Below are 19,034 nucleotides of genomic sequence, written 5' to 3'. Positions count from 1 at the left end.
GAACAAAAAATGCAATGTAAAATTATGTGAAACCATTATTGTTCACAATTTATCCCCTTAGGAAAGAAACGTAGATGCATTAACATTGCCAAATGTATATTGGAGCAGGGTTCTTAGCGGGGTCCCACAGGATTCTGCATTGGGTCTATTGTTATTTAATTTGTTTATTAATGACTTAGGGAAGGCTAAAGGTAAGTATCTGTGTTTGCAGATGACACAAAACTCTGCAACCCAAATAATTTCATTCAGGACATGGCATCCTTGCAGCAGGATCTTGGCAAACCGTCAATCTGGGCAGCTGAGATGAGATTCGGTGATGATAAATGTGAGCTACACTTCTGGGATGTAAAAATATACAGTAAAAATATTTTGTGATGTTGTGGTATTCTCTCCCTGAAGTAACTTTACTGGCAACAATATTACATTAGATTCAAGAAGGGGTTGGTTGGCTTTTTGGAAAGTGAGAAAATACAATATTACTGAAAATATCTTTTAATACAAAGTTAATCTAGGGACCAGTCCACTTGCAATCGAAAATGTCTAGAAGTATCAACAGTTCATTCACAAAGTGGTAGACAACACAAAATCTCACAGAAAGGACCCACCAAGTGCTAACTTTGAAAATGCTATTTGGAACCCACACCTCAACTTTCCAGACTCTGGTACCAACATCAGCACAAGACTTATTTGTCATTGTAGATAATATACAAATTCCCATGAGTTAGCAGACACAAACAGGTCTAACATCACCCTGCACAATGCAGGAGTGCACTTAAGTTCATTCTCTGGAGTTGTAAACCTGACCTTTACCAACTGGCAGCCTGATTTATGAGTCTGGCGTTTGGTGGATGCCAGAAGAATGCTACCTCCCTGCATGCATAATGTTGAATGTAATGGTGTGGAAGAGGACACAAAATAAGGATGACTGGGTATTGGGGTTACTTCAGACTCTCTATCTCAGTAGGACACCCCCGCTCCAGGTGTGGCAAAATAATGGGCAGTACTATGTATGAATTTTTGGACTTTTGTAAGTCTTTTTAAAAAAAAATTTCTATAATAAGTTTTCTATTTAATAGTGTTTCTACTAAATGCTTTTGTAATTTTTATGTTTGGATATTATGATAGTAATTTTTTCATACGAAATGTGACTTTATGGTAATTACCTGTACTTATTAAGGTAACCTGCACCCACCCTGTGTGATCTCACTTCCTGTCTATACCTTTAAAAGTTTGTGATTAATCCGTTTGTTTTACACTTGATAAAGGGCGAGCAGCCTGAAACATGTTGTGAAAAATAAATCACTTAGCAGTTAACCTGCATTTCGTGCTTTCTCTCAGTTCCTCTGAGCTATTGGGTGTGGAAGAGGAGCAAGGATTTGGGCCTGTTTTTCTTTGTTGCCAGTCAAAGCAAATGTTAAAGGAGAACTAAAGCTTAACTTAAGAAGTAGGCTAGAAATGTTGTACGTTATGTTCTGAGCTTCTGTATCTGCCCAAGGCAACCACAGCCCTTTAGCATTAAAGATCTGTGTCAACAAAGATGCCCCAGTAGCTCCCCATCTTTTTTTCTGCTGATTCACTGTACATGCTCTGTGCTGCTGTGACTTACTGAGCTTAGGGACCCACTCACAATATATAGTACACATAGAATAGAAATGTCACAATATAAGGTTGGTTAAAAATTAATACAGATAATTATTACATGGCAACACAGAAATCAGTACAATTTGCATCAGAATTCAATCAGCCCTGTAGTATAATCTTATATTACAGGCCAACCTCAATTTCCGCTTGATAATTTGCGACAACCCATAAGTTTAGCTTCTCAACAGCTGCTTAGAGCCCACTGAGCATGAGAGTGTTGCAATATAAGGCTGATTAGTAATTAATACATATAAATACTACATGGCAGCACAGAAACCTGTGCAACTAGCATCAGAATGTAACAATCAGCCTTGAAGCATCAGCTTATATTACAGACAAACCTAATTTATTGCTTGAAAATTTGTGACGACCCCTAAGCTTAGCTTCTCAACAGCTGCTCAGAGCCCACTGAGCATGTGAGTGTCACTTTCCAAGATAGTGACCCCCCTGTGACAAGTTTGAAGTCCTGGATCATTGCTGCTATTGAGAAGCTGAAACTTTAGGCTGGTGCAATAAATTAAGCATATAGAATATGGCATTTTTAGCCATATTAATTTTTAAGGTTTAGTTTTCCTAAAGAGTTAGGGGCATTTGTCTGGGGGGAGGGGGGTCTATGTAGGTTTTTTTATTAAGGATTTGTTTCTCCTTTAAGTTTAGAACTTATAATTGCCTTCTTACAAGTTTGTGCTTCCTATGGCAACATTTTGGGAAAGATTCATCTTTGTATTTGCACAAAGCATACTTTGTCTATGATTGGTTTGCTGAGTTAGGAAAGAGAGAACTCTACTGCCCTGCACAGTACCCTGAATTCAACCCAACAAAACTATTTAGGATGAACTGGAACAGCGAATGCCAGATAGGCCTGATCGTCAGACATCGGTGCCACACCTCAATAATGCTGAATAAAGGCAAATACCAACAACAACGTTCCCATTTGTAGTGGAAAGCCTTTCATAACAGCAAAGGGAGGAACAACTTAAAATGAATTCCTCTGTGATTGGGTAATGACACGTTGGCATAAATGTTAGAATGTGGAGGTTCAAATGAAGAGATGTGCCTTTTTACAAAAAGAATAACAATGTTACTGCATGTTAGAATTAGGCTGCACAAGGACAAAAAGTAATTCGTCTTCGGATAAAATATACACAAGCCTAATTTTTAAATACAAGGGGAAAAAATGCCTGTCTGATTTTCCAGCAAACAGTTTTTTCTCATGCTGCATCATTAGTGTGAAAGTTAAAAGCACAAACAGAGCGGTGGGAGAACCTTCCACTGTTTTCCACATCTCCCACTGAGCAGCTTCCTTGGTAACTTAATTATAAAATGTGATGAGGCATCAGCTCAGCTAGGACAGAAGCGCAGTGCGGACTCTCTCGCTGGAGGCTGGGGAGCTACAGGATCACGAAATCCTGCAGTGTCTGTTTGACTTACATGTCTTTATTCTGTTGTGTTGATACTGCTTTACTCAGGAATTAAACTAATTAAAAGTGTACATAATTTAAAGAAATAGCACCAAAATTGTCACCAGGGGTTCTTGCAACAGGTAATTGATCTTATGATGAAAATTGCTCCTTAGGACTACAGGCAACTGAACAAATTGGACCACCCTGGGGTCGCAAAAGATACTGCAATGAGGGCAGGGAAGTTATAACTTATTTTACAAGTTTCAAAAATATAGGTAAATGGAGGGCACACTCATTTAAAGAAAATAGAAACAAAATGCAACTGGAGGTGCAAAAAGAACCTAAAGTCACCCCTACAGAGCAACCAAATATAGCATATCAAATATCAGGTCTGCACACTCACAAAAAACGTATAGACTCAGGTGTTCTGGCACGTAGTGACGCACCGCTCTTGCATACTTCTTTAGGGCTGAAGGTGTCAATAGACATACTGACGTGCCAGTATAGTAAACTAAATGCCAGTATGTGTCTATTGCTAACACCTTCAGCACACAGGCAGCAGTATAGACCAAGTGCCAGATCATTTCACTAATGTTCCCAAATATGACTGCTACGGCTAGGCGATTCCTTGTTTAAATGAGTTAAATGATGTTAATGGTTCAAAGAATGTCAGGCTGAATGGTCGACCCCCACACATTTTCACCTCACCAAATCTGGCCCTCATTGCAAAAAGTTTGGACACCCCTGTTGTAAGGGGTTATTTACTAAAACTCGTTTTTTCTCATATTTTACCAGAAACAAACTCAACCTAACTTCCATCAATGAATTTGGCTAATTTACTAATAATTAAAGGGGCTGTTTACATGCAAACACTTTTTTCAGTTCAGTTGTTTTCAGATAGTTCACCAGAAATAAAGTATTTTCCCAATTACCTTCTATTTCCTATGTGTGACCGTTTTTCTAATATTGAAGTGTAAATGACTATGAAGATTTTCATTCATCCAGGTCATGGTATATCTAGTATAGGTAAATTTAAAACAACTGGACTTGCTGAGTAATCAATGAAGACGTTTCACTACTCATCCGAGCAGCTTCTTCAGTTCAACTGACTGGTGTGGGAAGTTCTCGGCATATAAAGTCTTCCACTAATCCAATCACAATGGCACATTGTAACTCTTCAAAGAGGTGACATCTGACAGAAATTCACAAAGGTGTTGATCCTGTGTATTTACTGTGATAGGATTATCCAATGTGTCATGCAACTCCTAGAAAGAGGTGTTACTTGTGAGAGTTGCATGAATGGATGTGTGAAGTCTTCTGAAACCGCTGGGGTACAGATGTTAGAACAGCATTGTATGTAGCAGACAGGTGGTGCTGAAGGCCCCCGCCTCTGTTCAGGGATGGTTTCTCCACCTTGACATGAATCGCCTCTTTCAAGCCTCGTTCAAACCAGTGGCCTTCTTTATCCAATATTTGGACATTGCTATCTTCAAAGGAGTGTCCCTTGTCTTTTGGGAGTAGAAAGACAGCTGAGTCTTGCCCTGTAGAGTTCGCCCTCCCATACTGAGCTATTCGCTTGGTGAGCAGTTGTTTTGTCTCCCCAATGTATAGATCTGTGCACTCCTCGCTACACTGGACTCTGTATACCACATTGCTTTGTTTTTCTTTAGGGGTTGGATCCTTTGGTGTACCAGTTTTTGTCTCAGTGTGTTGTTAGGTTTGAAAAACACAGGGACATGGTGTTTGTTAAAAATCCTCCTGAGTTTCTCAGACACTCCAGCTACATATGGGATGACTATGTTTCGCCTACTATGTGTCTCCGAGCGGTTATTTCTATTGGCGTTCCTGTTGGGCTTGGTTGCTGCTGTTTTGACAAAGGCCCAGTCTGGGTAGCCACAAACTTTCAAAGCTCCTCTAAGATGTTTTTGCTCTTTGTCTTTGGACTCTGTATCAGTTGCCACACATTCCGCCCTGTGGTGCAGAGTTCTAATGACACCCAGTTTGTGTTCCAGCATATGGTGGGAGTCAAACAACAGATATTGATCCGTATGAGTGGGTTTCCTGTATACTTCCGTCTTCAAGTTACCCCCCTCTTGTATGCATATAAAACAGTCCAAAAGGCAAGTTTGTTCTTGTGGACATCTTCCCTTGTGAACTTGATGTTATTGTCCACTGAGTTAATGTGTTCTGTAAACTTCATTGGATCTGATTTTAACCCAAGTGTCATCCACATAACTGAACCAGTGACTTGGTGTAGTTCCCTGGAAAGTAAGTAAGGCCCTCTTTTCCACGTCCTCCATGTACAGGTTTGCTACAATAGGAGAGACTGGAGAACCCATTGCACAGCCATGTTTCTGTCTATAAAAAAGGTTCTTGTACATGAAGTATGTGGTGTTAAGGCACAAATCTAGCAACAAACATACTTGATTGGGACTGAGCTTCGTTCTGCTACTGAGGGTGTTATCTTGTTGCAGTCGATTTCTTACAGTCTCAATTGCCTCTGTAGTAGATATACATGTGAACAAAGAAGTGACATCATATGATACCATTGTTTCTTCTGCCTCTAGTGTAATGCAGTGAAACCTTGGTTGCAAACTCTTTGGCATTCTGGATATGATGCACTGTATTGCCTACCAATAGGGCTAAGATGTTAGCCAAGAATTTTGCAATGCTGTATGTCACTGAATTTATGCTGCTGACAAAGGGTCTTATTGGGGCTCCTTCTTTGTGTATCTTGGGGTGTCCGTATAAACATGGTGTGGCTTCTCTGGGGTACAGGCGGTGGTATAAAACTCGATCAATGGTAAAGTTTCATCATTCACATTCTGAAGTAGCTCTGGGTCATCGGCTCTTTAACAGTACGAAATTGATACATTTAGTTGATACATTTCTTATATTTGTCCCTGCTGAGCTGAATCCATGAGTTTGATTAAAATCCACTGTTAGAATTGATAGTTTTTAATATTTCACAGATGCTGCTGAGAAATGTATCAACTAAATGTAGCAAATTGTAAAAGTTTAGAATTTGCTCCTGGATCACTGAGCTGCCAGACTGAAACACTAGTGACAGGAACATTAAACTTTAAACTGAAATTTTGGGAAAACTGTAAAAAATATGTCTTTGTTTATTGTCTAAAAACAACACAGCTGAAAAAAGTATTTGGAAGGTGAACAACCCCTTTAACCCTTTAAGTGCCAGCAGAATTTCACATTTTGGTTACGCGAAATGCCAGCCGTTTTTAAGCATTTTGTGCTCTCTCACTTTAGGGGCATTTTCTGAGGGGAAACCTATAGTTTACCTAGGAAAACTATACATTGTTTTTTTCGGTAGAAACTGAGCTTTCTAAATCTGCCTGAGTTTTCATGTATTTCCACCTGTGCAAAAAAATTTATAGTGCTAAATAACAAAAAAAAATGAAAAATTACCATTTTTCATTGTATATCAATTTATACCAGAAAAATATTTCATTTTACAGATGAAAATCCAACTGATTTGGAAAGCCTTATGTCTCTCGAACGTGCCAATACCAGATATGTATAGTTTTAGGGAGATTTAGGATTTCTGTACAGCAAAAACTCCCGGCAGTATATTACTGAATTTTGAAAGCACTAAGGCAGAAAACGGCATGCTTTAGATTCCAAGGCAAAAAATCCTGAAACCATAGGTTTACCCCAGAAAACCATACATTTTTGAAAAGTACACATTCTGCCGATTACAAAATGGGTAACTATGTCTCTCTACTCCCAACTACCAAACAGAAAAGCTTGTCTGAACATAGCGGTTTTTCAATATAAAATTCAAAATTTTGAAAAATCATTTCAAAGGTTTTATTTTGCTGCTCCGCATATCCCAAACTATATTACGTACCAAGAAAAAGCACCTGAAATATGATTGCCAGGGGTCCACTGAACAGTTTGATATCCATTATGCATAGGTTTACCAAAGTATCTGGCATTTAGAGACACAAATATGAAGTTAGCGCATCCAAATTGTTCAGGACTTTACTTCAGCTACTGAGAAATCAACACATTGACTGCATTTTTTGTGGGGTAAAAACACAGAAATATATGTTTACCCCCCAAACCCATATATTTTTGGAAAGAACACATTCTACAGAATCTAAAATGGGTACCCATGCCTTTCTGCTCCAAACTACTGAGTCGCAAGGCTTTCCCAAAATTGTCGGTTTTGGTGAAATATCTGAAAATTGCCTCAAAACTTCAACTTCCCAGCACCATATCACCCATGTATCATTACGTACTAAGAAAAAGCACCCTAAATATGATTGCCAGGGTTCCTCTGAACATTTTGGTGGCCATTGTTCATAAGTTTACCAAAGTATCTGGCATTTAGAGGCCCCAAAATGAAGTTAGCGCATACAAACAGTCCCGTGAGTAACTTCATCTAATGAGAAATCAACACATTGACTGCATTTTTGTGGGGTAAAAACACAGAAATATATGTTTACCCCCCAAAACCCATATATTTTTGGAAAGTACACATTCTACAGAATCTAAAATGGGTACCCATGCCTTTCTGCTCCAAACTACTGAGTCGCAAGGCCTTCCCACAATTGTCGGTTTTGGTGAAATATCTGAAAATTGCCTCAAAGCTTCAACTTCTCAGCACCATATCACCCATGTATCATTACGTACTAAGAAAAAGCACCCTAAATATGATTGCCAGGGTTCCTCTGAACATTTTGGTGGCCATTGTTCATAAGTTTACCAAAGTATCTGGCATTTAGAGGCCCCAAAATGAAGTTAGCGCATACAAACAGTCCCGTGGGTAACTTCAGCTAATGAAAAATCAACACATTGACTGCATTTTTGTGGGGTAAAAACACAGAAATATATGTTTACCCCCCAAAACCCATATATTTTTGGAAAGTTCACATTCTACAGAATCTAAAATGGGTACCCATGCCTTTCTGTTCCAAACTACTGAGTCGCAAGGCTTTCCCACAATTGTCGGTTTTGGTGAAATATCTGAAAATTGCCTCAAAGCTTCAACTTCTCAGCACCATATCACCCATGTATCGTTACGCACCAAGAAAAAACACCCTAAATATGATTGCCAGGGTTCCTCCAAACAGTTTGGTGGCCATTGTTCATAGGTTTACCAAAGTATCTGGCAGTTAGAGGCCTCAAAATGAAGTTAGCGCATACAAATAGTCCTGTGGGTAACTTCATCTAATGAAAAATCAACACATTGACTGCATTTTTGTGGGGTAAAAACACAGAAATATATGTTTACCCCCCAAACCCATATATTTTTGGAAAGTACACATTCTACCGAATCTAAAATGGGTACCCATGCCTTTCTGCTCCAAACTACTGAGTCGCAAGGCTTTCCCACAATTGTCGGTTTTGGTGAAATATCTGAAAATTTCCTCAAAGCTTCAACTTCTCAGCACCATATCACCCATGTATCGTTACGCACCAAAAAAAAACACCCTAAATATGATTGCCAGGGGTCCTCCAAACAGTTTGGTGCCCACTGTGCATAGGTTTACCAAAGTATATGGCAGTTAGAGGCCCCAAAATGAAGTTAGCGCATACAAATAGTCCTGTGGGTAACTTCAGCTAATGAAAAATCAACACATTGACTGCATTTTTGTGGGGTAAAAACACAGAAATATATGTTTACCCCCCAAACCCATATATTTTTGGAAAGTACACATTCTACCGAATCTAAAATGGGTACCCATGCCTTTCTGCTCCAAACTACTGAGTCGCAAGGCTTTCCCACAATTGTCGGTTTTGGTGAAATATCTGAAAATTGCCTCAAAGCTTCAACTTCTCAGCACCATATCACCCATGTATCGTTACGCACCAAAAAAAAAACACCCTAAATATGATTGCCAGGGGTCCTCCAAACAGTTTGGTGCCCACTGTGCATAGGTTTACCAAAGTATATGGCAGTTAGAGGCCCCAAAATGAAGTTAGCGCATACAAATAGTCCTGTGGGTAACTTCAGCTAATGAAAAATCAACACATTGACTGCATTTTTGTGGGGTAAAAACACAGAAATATATGTTTACCCCCCAAACCCATATATTTTTGGAAAGTACACATTCTACCGAATCTAAAATGGGTACCCATGCCTTTCTGCTCCAAACTACTGAGTCGCAAGGCTTTCCCACAATTGTCGGTTTTGGTGAAATATCTGAAAATTGCCTCAAAGCTTCAACTTCTCAGCACCATATCACCCATGTATCGTTACGCACCAAAAAAAAACACCCTAAATATGATTGCCAGGGGTCCTCCAAACAGTTTGGTGCCCACTGTGCATAGGTTTACCAAAGTATATGGCAGTTAGAGGCCCCAAAATGAAGTTAGCGCATACAAATAGTCCTGTGGGTAACTTCAGCTAATGAAAAATCAACACATTGACTGCATTTTTGTGGGGTAAAAACACAGAAATATATGTTTACCCCCCAAACCCATATATTTTTGGAAAGTACACATTCTACCGAATCTAAAATGGGTACCCATGCCTTTCTGCTCCAAACTACTGAGTCGCAAGGCTTTCCCACAATTGTCGGTTTTGGTGAAATATCTGAAAATTGCCTCAAAGCTTCAACTTCTCAGCACCATATCACCCACGTATCGTTACGCACCAAAAAAAAACACCCTAAATATGATTGCCAGGGGTCTTCCAAACAGTTTGGTGCCCACTGTGCATAGGTTTACCAAAGTATATGGCAGTTAGAGGCCCCAAAATGAAGTTAGCGCATACAAATAGTCCTGTGGGTAACTTCAGCTAATGAAAAATCAACACATTGACTGCATTTTTGTGGGGTAAAAACACAGAAATATATGTTTACCCCCCAAACCCATATATTTTTGGAAAGTACACATTATACAGAATCTAAAATGGGTACCCATGCCTTTCTGCCCCAAACTACTGAGTCGCAAGGCTTTGCCAAATTTGGCGGTTTTGGTAAAATATTTTGAAAATTGCCTCAAAGCTTCAACTTTCCAGCATCGTATTGTCCATGTATCATTACCAGCATAAAGCATCCTAAATATAAACATAGGGGTCTACTAAACAGTTTGATGCCCAATGTGCATAGATATACCAAACTATGTGGGGCACAGAGACCCCCAAATGACAATATGTATAGACATTTTCACGGCTGACGCGCTGGCTGCTGCAATATAACCACCCGGTGTGTGTATTATGCGACATTAGACCACCTAACAGTACAGAGACCCCAGAAAACCATATATTTTCAGAAAGTACACATTCTGACGAATCCAATATGGGTAAATATGTGTTCCTACTGCAAACTGTCAAACTGCAAAGCAATGCTGAACGTAACGGTTTTTATCAAATTTCTGAAAATCGTCACAAAGCTTGAATTTTACCCCATTATATGCCCCACATTTCGTAACTTATCAGCATAAAACATCCTGAATATGAACGCCAGGGGTCTACTGAACACTTTGATGCCCAATATGCATAGATATACCAAACTATGTGGCGCACAGAGACCCCCAAATGACAATAGTGTATATACATTTTCACGGCTGACGCACGCTGGCTGCTGCAATATAAGCACCCGGTGTGTGTAATATGCGACATTAGACCCCCCTAACAGTACAGAGACCCCAGAAAACCATATATTTTCAGAAAGTACACATTCTGACGAATCCAAAATGGGTAAATATGTGTTCCTACTGCAAACTGTCAAACTGCAAAGCAATGCTGAACGTAACAGTTTTTATCAAATTTCTGAAAATCGTCACAAAGCTTGAAATTTATCCCATTATATGCCCCACATTTCGTAACTTATCAGCATAAAACATCCTAAATATGAGCGCCAGGGGTCTACTGAACACTTTGATGCCCAAAATGCATAGATATACCAAACTATGTGGCGCACAGAGACCCACAAATGACAATATGTATAGACATTTTCACGGCTGACACGCTGGCTGCAGCAATATAACCACCCGGTGTGTGTGTATTATGCGACATTAGACCACCTAACAGTACAGAGACCCCAGAAAACCATATATTTTCAGAAAGTACACATTCTGACGAATCCAATATGGGTAAATAAGTGTTTCTACTGCAAACTGCCAAACTGCAAAGCAATGCTGAACATAACGGTTTTTATCAAATTTCTGAAAATCGTCACAAAGCTTGAATTTTACCCCATTATATGCCCCACATTTCGTAACTTATCAGCATAAAACATCCTGAATATGAACGCCAGGGGTCTACTGAACACTTTGATGCCCAATATGCATAGATATACCAAACTATGTGGCGCACAGAGACCCCCAAATGACAATAGTGTATACATTTTCACGGCTGACGCGCGCTGGCTGCTGCAATATAAGCACCCGGTGTGTCTAATATGCGACATTAGACCCCCCTAACAGTACAGAGACCCCAGAAAACCATATATTTTCGGAAAGTACACATTCTGACGAATCCAATATGGGTAAATATGTGTTCCTACTGCATACTGTCAAACTGCAAAGCAATGCTGAACGTAACGGTTTTTATCAAATTTCTGAAAATCGTCACAAAGCTTGAATTTTACCCCATTATATGCCCCACATTTCGTAACTTATCAGCATAAAACATCCTGAATATGAACGCCAGGGGTCTACTAAACACTTTGATGCCCAATATGCATAGATATACCAAACTATGTGGCGCACAGAGACCCCCAAATGACAATAGTGTATACATTTTCACGGCTGATGCGCGCTGGCTGCTGCAATACAAGCACCTGGTGTGTGTAATATGCGACATTAGACCCCCCTAACAGTACAGAGACCCCAGAAAACCATATATTTTCAGAAAGTACACATTTTGACGAATCCAATATGGGTAAATATGTGTTCCTACTGCAAACTGTCAAACTGCAAAGCAATGCTGAACGTAACGGTTTTTATCAAATTTCTGAACATCGTCACAAAGCTTGAATTTTACCCCATTATATGCCCCACATTTCGTAACTTATCAGCATAAAACATCCTAAATATGAGCGCATGGGGTCTACTGAACACTTTGATGCCCAATATGCATAGATATACCAAACTATGTGGCGCACAGAGACCCCCAAATGACAATATGTATAGACATTTTCACGGCTGACGCGCTGGCTGCTGCAATATAACCACCCAGTGTGTGTATTATGCGACATTAGACCACCTAACAGCACAGAGACCCCAGAAAACCATATATTTTCAGAAAGTACACATTTTGACGAATCCAATATGGGTAAATAAGTGTTTCTACTGCAAACTGCCAAACTGCAAAGCAATGCTGAACATAACGGTTTTTATCAAATTTCTGAAAATCGTCACAAAGCTTGAATTCTACCCCATTATATGCCCCACATTTCGTAGCTTATCAGCATAAAACATCCTAAATATGAGCGCCAGGGGTCTACTGAACACTTTGATGCCCAATATGCATAGATATACCAAACTATGTTGCGCACAGAGACCCCCAAATGACAATATGTATAGACATTTTCACAGCTGACGCGCTGGCTGCTGCAATATAAGCACCTGGTGTGTGTATTATGCGACATTAGACCCCCCTAACAGTACAGAGACCCCAGAAAACCATATATTTTCAGAAAGTACACATTCTGACGAATCCAAAATGGGTAAATAAGTGTTTCTACAGCAAACTGCCAAACTGCAAAGCAATGCTGAACATAACGGTTTTTATCAAATTTCTGAAAATCGTCACAAAGCTTGAATTTTACCCCATTATGTGCCCCACATTTCGTAACGTATCAGCATAAAACATCCTAAATATGAATGACAGGGGTCTACTGAACACTTTGATGCCCAATATGCATAGATATACCAAACTATGTGGCGCACAGAGACCCCCAAATGGATATATAGTAGATAAAATTTACATAGGCAAAACAAAATAACACAGAACAGTGTGAAATGCAAATAAATCACCAAAAACTAATAAAACCACAAAAATCAATGCTTTTTTTTTTCACACTAGTGTAATCGGCCACCAGAATTACCGTTTGAATATTTTAGCTGGGCCAAATCGATTATACGGGCAGAAACAAGTGAACAACACAAATGCAGAGCTGAAAATGCAATAAAATGGCTAAAAATTCAATAAAATGGCTAAAAATGCACCAAAATACCCAAAATTGCAATATAACCACCAAAATAACATACAAAAGCTATTGCACAGTACGGTTAGCGAATACGCTATTCGGAACGGCAATAAAACATTTTTTTTAGCCCAAAAAGAGACGATGCGATAAGAAAAAAAAAAAAAAAAGCCACAAAGCCATATATGTACATATGCGTGTGCACAACGGGTAAATTGCATGTTATTTGCGCATGTGCGCGTGTGCAAGTGTACATGGGTGCTGTGAGTGTGTGTGACCCCCCCAATCCCCAAAAATCTATGTGTGAGTGTGTGTAAGTGTGAATGTAAGTGTATATTACTGTAATAAGTGTGTGTTGGTGTGTTTGTGTGTTTTTGTGTGTGTAAATGTTACACTTACCTGGGGTAGATGCTGCAGATCGATCAGAAAGGGTCCCACGCAGCAGATCTCCAGCTCCAACGATCATCAGCCATGTGGGGGCGGAGCTGGGCGGAAGTGCGGCGCAGGCAGCAGCAGGACGCATAGGAAACGCGTCCCTGCTGCTGCTTTGGGGCCCCTGGGCGATCGCGCCCCAGGGGCCACACGATCCCCTGCTCTGCTCGTTGTCTAGGGGCAGGGGATCGTGAAGGAGCGGAGCGAGCGGCTCTAACAGCCGCTCCTCCACTCGCAAACCCGGAAGTGCTGCAGAACGTAGAATCTACGATCTGTGGCACTTTGGTCCTTTGATCCACAGAACGTAGATTCTACGTTCTGTGGCACTTAAAGGGTTAAATTCAGATTGAAAAAAAAAGGCAAAAAATATCTTTAAATTGTTAAAGGGGTTGTTCACCTTCCAAACACTTTTTCTTATTCAGTTGTTTTTAGATTGTTCCTCAGAAATAAAGACTTTACTCAATTACTTTCCATTATTTATTTTGTACTGTTTTTCCAAAATCTAAGTTTATAGTTGAATGTTCTCTGGTGTTTCAGTCTGGCAAGTCAGTAATTCAGGTGCAGACTCTGAACTGTTACAATTTTGCAACATTTAGTTGATACATTTCTCAGCAGCATCTCTGGAGTATTAGCAACTATTGTATCAATTCTAACAGCAGCCTGTAATGAAACCCAGAGATTCTGCAGCAGAGACAAAGATACAAAATGTATCAACTAAATGTATCCACTTATTCCAGTTTACAGAGTTGACGACCCACTCCCGGGCTGCTTAAGAAGGTGAAAACCTTGACACTTCAATATTAGAAAATATATACATAGAAAATATAAAGTCATTGGAAAAAGTCATTATTTCTGGTGATCTACCTGAAAACAACTAGTTGTTTGAAGGTGAACCACCCTTTCTTTAAAGGGACCCCTGGCATTGATTTTACATGAATTTGACAGGATTTTTTTGGGTGATTTGGGGCAGAATAAATGTCAAAAAACTTTCTCTAAAAATTCAAGGTTTTTTTTCCATGAAAAAAATTTTTTTTTGGAGAAAACAAAACTCAACCTTTAATAAATAAACCCTGTAATGTTTAAATTATTTTCTAGTAGACTTAAGGTATAAAGGTCCAAATTACAGAAAGATCCGTTATTTGGAAAACCTCAGGTCCCAAGCTTTCTGGATAACAAGCACCATACCTGTACAGCAGACTGAAGTTTCTTTCTTACTCCTAAAAACATAGAACTTAAATATTCTATATAACATTTAAAGGGACACTTAAAACTCACCAGCAGTAGTCCAGCAGGTGTGGAGGAAGAACTGGGATGTAAACATGTTGCCAGTACATCGGGAAGAGCATAGCGGAAGATCCATGAATGCAGGCAGTAAGCTGTAAGGAATGAACACAACCTATTTAATAAAAAAGAAAAACTGGCGCACACCTAATCCCTGTATATAAAATCAAACTAATGTAGGTCATTTTGCACACTCTTTTATCTGAGAACTACCCAACTGTAGACCACATCCTAATTTCACCAGTGGTTGCAAGAACTGTCTAGGACTACACATAGCAGAAAAACATTAAGCAGAGTTATTAGTATTTTGCAGGTAAAACATATATGACTGGCCCTTGTCCAGTTTTGTAAATGTACCCCTGAAACATCAACAAATCCGGTTTTGTGTTTTCATGCTGCAATACAACACATTGTTGTTTGTGAAAGTTAAACCCTTCTGTCGCAGGAAAATTTGTTTTAGTCAAAACGTATCAGTTAATAGTGCTGCTAAAGTAGAATTCTGCAATGAAATCTGTATTTCAAAAGAGCAATCAGATTTATTTTATATTTAATTTTGAAATCTGACGTGGGGCTAGACATGTTGTCACTTTCCCAGGTGCCCTAAGTCATGTGCTCTCATAAACTTTAGCCACTCTGTACTGCTGCACTACAAGTTAGCATTGTATATATATATATATATATATATATATATATATATACATTCATATATTTATATTCAGTACAGAAGGTCCGCACGCTCAGGACTTAAAAATTAAATAATGTTTTATTAACAAAAGACCTGAGAGTGCGGACCTTCTTTACCGAATAATTATTTCAAAAATTTTGGACACACTGCACCCAGGCAAGTTGAACCTGGTGACGAGAGTGCCGATATGATAGTGATCTATGAGGATTCAATAAGAATATACAGCAAGTGGTGAAAAACTAAATCCTCAAATGTGTTGGTTGTTATACTTCCTTAGATCTGTGTGTGATCAGTGAAATGACAAATAAAGCAACCATTATATGTATATGTGTTTACTCAAACAAAACTGAAGAAGCTGGGACTCTGTGTCCTTGGGAAGCTTCCACCTAAAAGGTCTTGCCTTCTGCTAAGCACAGATAATGACATTTGTTGTCAGTGATGCACATGCAACCAGCACTGGCATCCCAACACTAGATTGCAGGTTCCATTATGAAAATGTTAAGCTCAGTTCTCTCTGTGTGGCCTTTTTAGTACTACATGAAAATCTGTTATTAGGTCAATAAAAAATTACAATGAAGAACCACAAGTATGACCCGTGATAAGTTAAAATCTTATACACAATCATAAACACGCGATATACATAAGAGCCTTCCCAAGGCAAATACACAGCACTAATTTATTTGCATCCCGCATTGCGCAACTTAAAGAGACCTGTGTCCAGCTTACTGTAGAACTTTCACTATATCTAGCTAGGGTTGCCACTTGTTGGGTTACCAGGACAGTTCGGCTGACTGGGTGAAAACTGTCTGTCTGTATTTCCAAATTCGGGAATCCAGAAAGATTTTGAGCATTTATACCTTGAGGATAGCCATAAGGTTTGCTGTTTAATGAGAATGAAATACATAACTAGTCTTATGTGACAAGGACCACTTAACCCTCCAGCATGATGTATCAGCTTAAACCACAGTTCACCTTCACCTTATCCATATTCATATTATTTTTTTTGCCAGCATTTATCTGGTTGTACTTCATTTTTTTTATTATTTCATAGAATTTTTTTGTAGATATTATATATACAGAAATACACAAAAATAAAAATAGATAAAAATAAGATTAAGAATAAATAGGACAATTTGAGCAATATACCATACAAATTAAGGTGTACAATATACACACGCAGCCAAAAGCTTAAACAGACATAACAACATGATGCTGCTAAAAAAATATTGGTTTGGCTAACCAATCCTCTGACTGGTTTCTATTTTGCGGAGTTAGATCTTCCATTAAGTCCTCTTTTAGCCAGTCCTCCCAATTAAGACTATCTATTCAGAAACAATGCCCATGGTTCCCATGTGTTCCAATATATTTTGCTTTTATTGTGAAGTATATGGGTTATTTCTTCCATCTTCCTAGTTTCTTCAACTACCTGCTGCCATTCCATGAACCTCGGGGGAGCCAAATCTTTCCAGTGTCTTGGGATTACTGATCTAGCTGCATTCAGTAAGTGCAAGGTAAGTTGATCCCTCAATATTCCATCTTTGTCACTCAAGCAAGTTTAGCAGGATTAATGAAGCATCCACCGCATTAACATTTATAGATGTTACTTCTGTTATTACTTTCAAGATCTTTCCCCAATAATCTTTCAAAGCCTTACATTTGTACCATATATGGACATGAGTTCCCTTATCTTTACCACATCTTCAACAAATATTTAAGTTTTCTGGAAACATCCTTTCCAACTCAACTGGGGTAAGATGCCATCTTGTTATTAATTTGTAGTTCATTTCCCTCACTCTTGCTGCTCTAGCTGATTTATGCACTGAAGCCTGGATCTTATTCCAAAGTGAAGAATAAATGTTGATGTTTAAATCCTTTTCCCACTCCCTGCCGCTGTATCTTCCTCTAAAGAGATAGTTGATATTAATAATTTATATATAGTGGAAATTGCTTTATTAAGTATCTTGTTACTCTCCAGTATAGCTTCCCATTTAGTTGGCTCTCTATTCCATCCTGCCTCTTTAATTTTATAGATATAGGGGCCGATTCACTTCAAGTGAAATATTCGAAGTAAAAAAACTTCTAATTTCGAAGTGTTTTTTGGGCTACTTCGACCTTCGACTTCGAATCGAAGGATTCGAACTAAAAATCATTCGACTATTCGATAGTCAAAGTACTGTCTCTTTAAGAAAAAAACTTCAACCCCCTAGTTCGCCATCTAAAACCTACCGAACTCAATGTTAGCCTATGGGGAAGGTTCCCATAGGCTTGCCCCAATTTTGTTGGTCGGTGGATTAAAATCATTCGAATCGTTCGATCGAAGGATTATTCCTTTGATCGAACGATCGAACTATTTGCGCTAAAATCCTTCGACTTCGATATTCGAAGGATTTTAATTCCCAGTCGAATATCGAGGGTTAATTAACCCTCGATATTCGACCCTTGGTGAATCAGCCCCATAGTGTTGCAGTTGGCAATAGTTCCATAAATCTCTAGAGTGATTGCCCCATTTCCTTTGGATTTCTGTATATGATATTATATTGTTATTCTTCAAAAATTGCCAATTCTTGTAAGTCTGCCGTCTAATTCATACCATTTCATAAAGGCACCTTGCTCTAGGCTGGGAATAAATAAGATATTATTCACTAGAGGTTGTAAAATAAAGGGGGTTTTAGACAGATTCAACTTTGTTCTGTTTCTATACCATGACTTGTATGTAGGGGCGATTAATGGGTGGTCCCTCGCTGTTCTCGGTAAACAATTGGGGTCACTCCAAAGGTAATTTAGCAATGGTTTCTCAACACACTGTTGTTCCAAAACTACCCACTCCTTCTTCCTGTCCTCTAGGGTCCATTGTTTTATTTGTGTTAGATGCATTGACGCATAGTATAACTGTGCGTCAGGTAAAGCTAACCCTCCCCTTTCTTTTGGTAGTATTAGTTGTCTGTATTGAATCCTAGCCTGTTTACCCTTCCAAATAAATTTTGTAAACAATGATTTGATTTTTTTTGAAGAAAACTTCTGGTATCAATACTGGCAAAACTTGTAAAAAGTAAGTCAATTTGGGCATCAAAAACATTTTCACTGCTTGTACTCTTCCTAGCCATGACAAGTTTAATTTATTCCATATATTTACCCTTTCTTGAGTTTCTTGATGTCAATAAAGGTACACAGTTAATATTGTAGAGATCAGACATGTTGGGAGAAACTCCCAAGTATTTGATGCTATGGTTTGCCATTTTAAAGGGAAAGCTTTGTATTAGTTTTACCATTATATTCGTTGGGGTGTTGATATTTAAAATCTGTGATTTTGTTAAATTTACCTTAAAACTCGACAAAATTCCAAAGTGGTTTATAAGTGTTAGTAGGCAAGGTAGGGAGGACATCGGGCTGGAGACAAAAATTAGCATATCGTCTGCAAAGGCGATTGTCTTATATTCCTTGTCTCCAATCTTTATCCCCTTTATTTTTGCT

General features: G+C 38.9%; 1 protein-coding gene across 4 annotated transcripts in view; it reads right to left on the bottom strand.

Moving 5' to 3' along the window:
- Positions 1 to 19,034, bottom strand: part of dennd1a.S (DENN domain containing 1A S homeolog) — a 486,461-nt gene that overhangs the window by 219,097 nt on the left and 248,330 nt on the right. For all 4 annotated transcript variants that reach the window (XM_018232034.2, XM_018232036.2, XM_018232035.2 and 1 more), the window contains exon 10: positions 14,873 to 14,973. In XM_018232034.2, coding sequence (XP_018087523.1) covers positions 14,873 to 14,973 — 101 coding nt within the window. The remainder of the gene's footprint in view (positions 1 to 14,872; positions 14,974 to 19,034) is intronic.

This window comes from Xenopus laevis, chromosome 8S (assembly GCF_017654675.1).
Source record: "Xenopus laevis strain J_2021 chromosome 8S, Xenopus_laevis_v10.1, whole genome shotgun sequence".
In the NCBI taxonomy this organism is placed as follows: domain Eukaryota; kingdom Metazoa; phylum Chordata; class Amphibia; order Anura; family Pipidae; genus Xenopus; species Xenopus laevis.
Note: the sequence above shows the minus strand (reverse complement) of the source record. Positions and strands in the feature narration are given on the sequence as shown.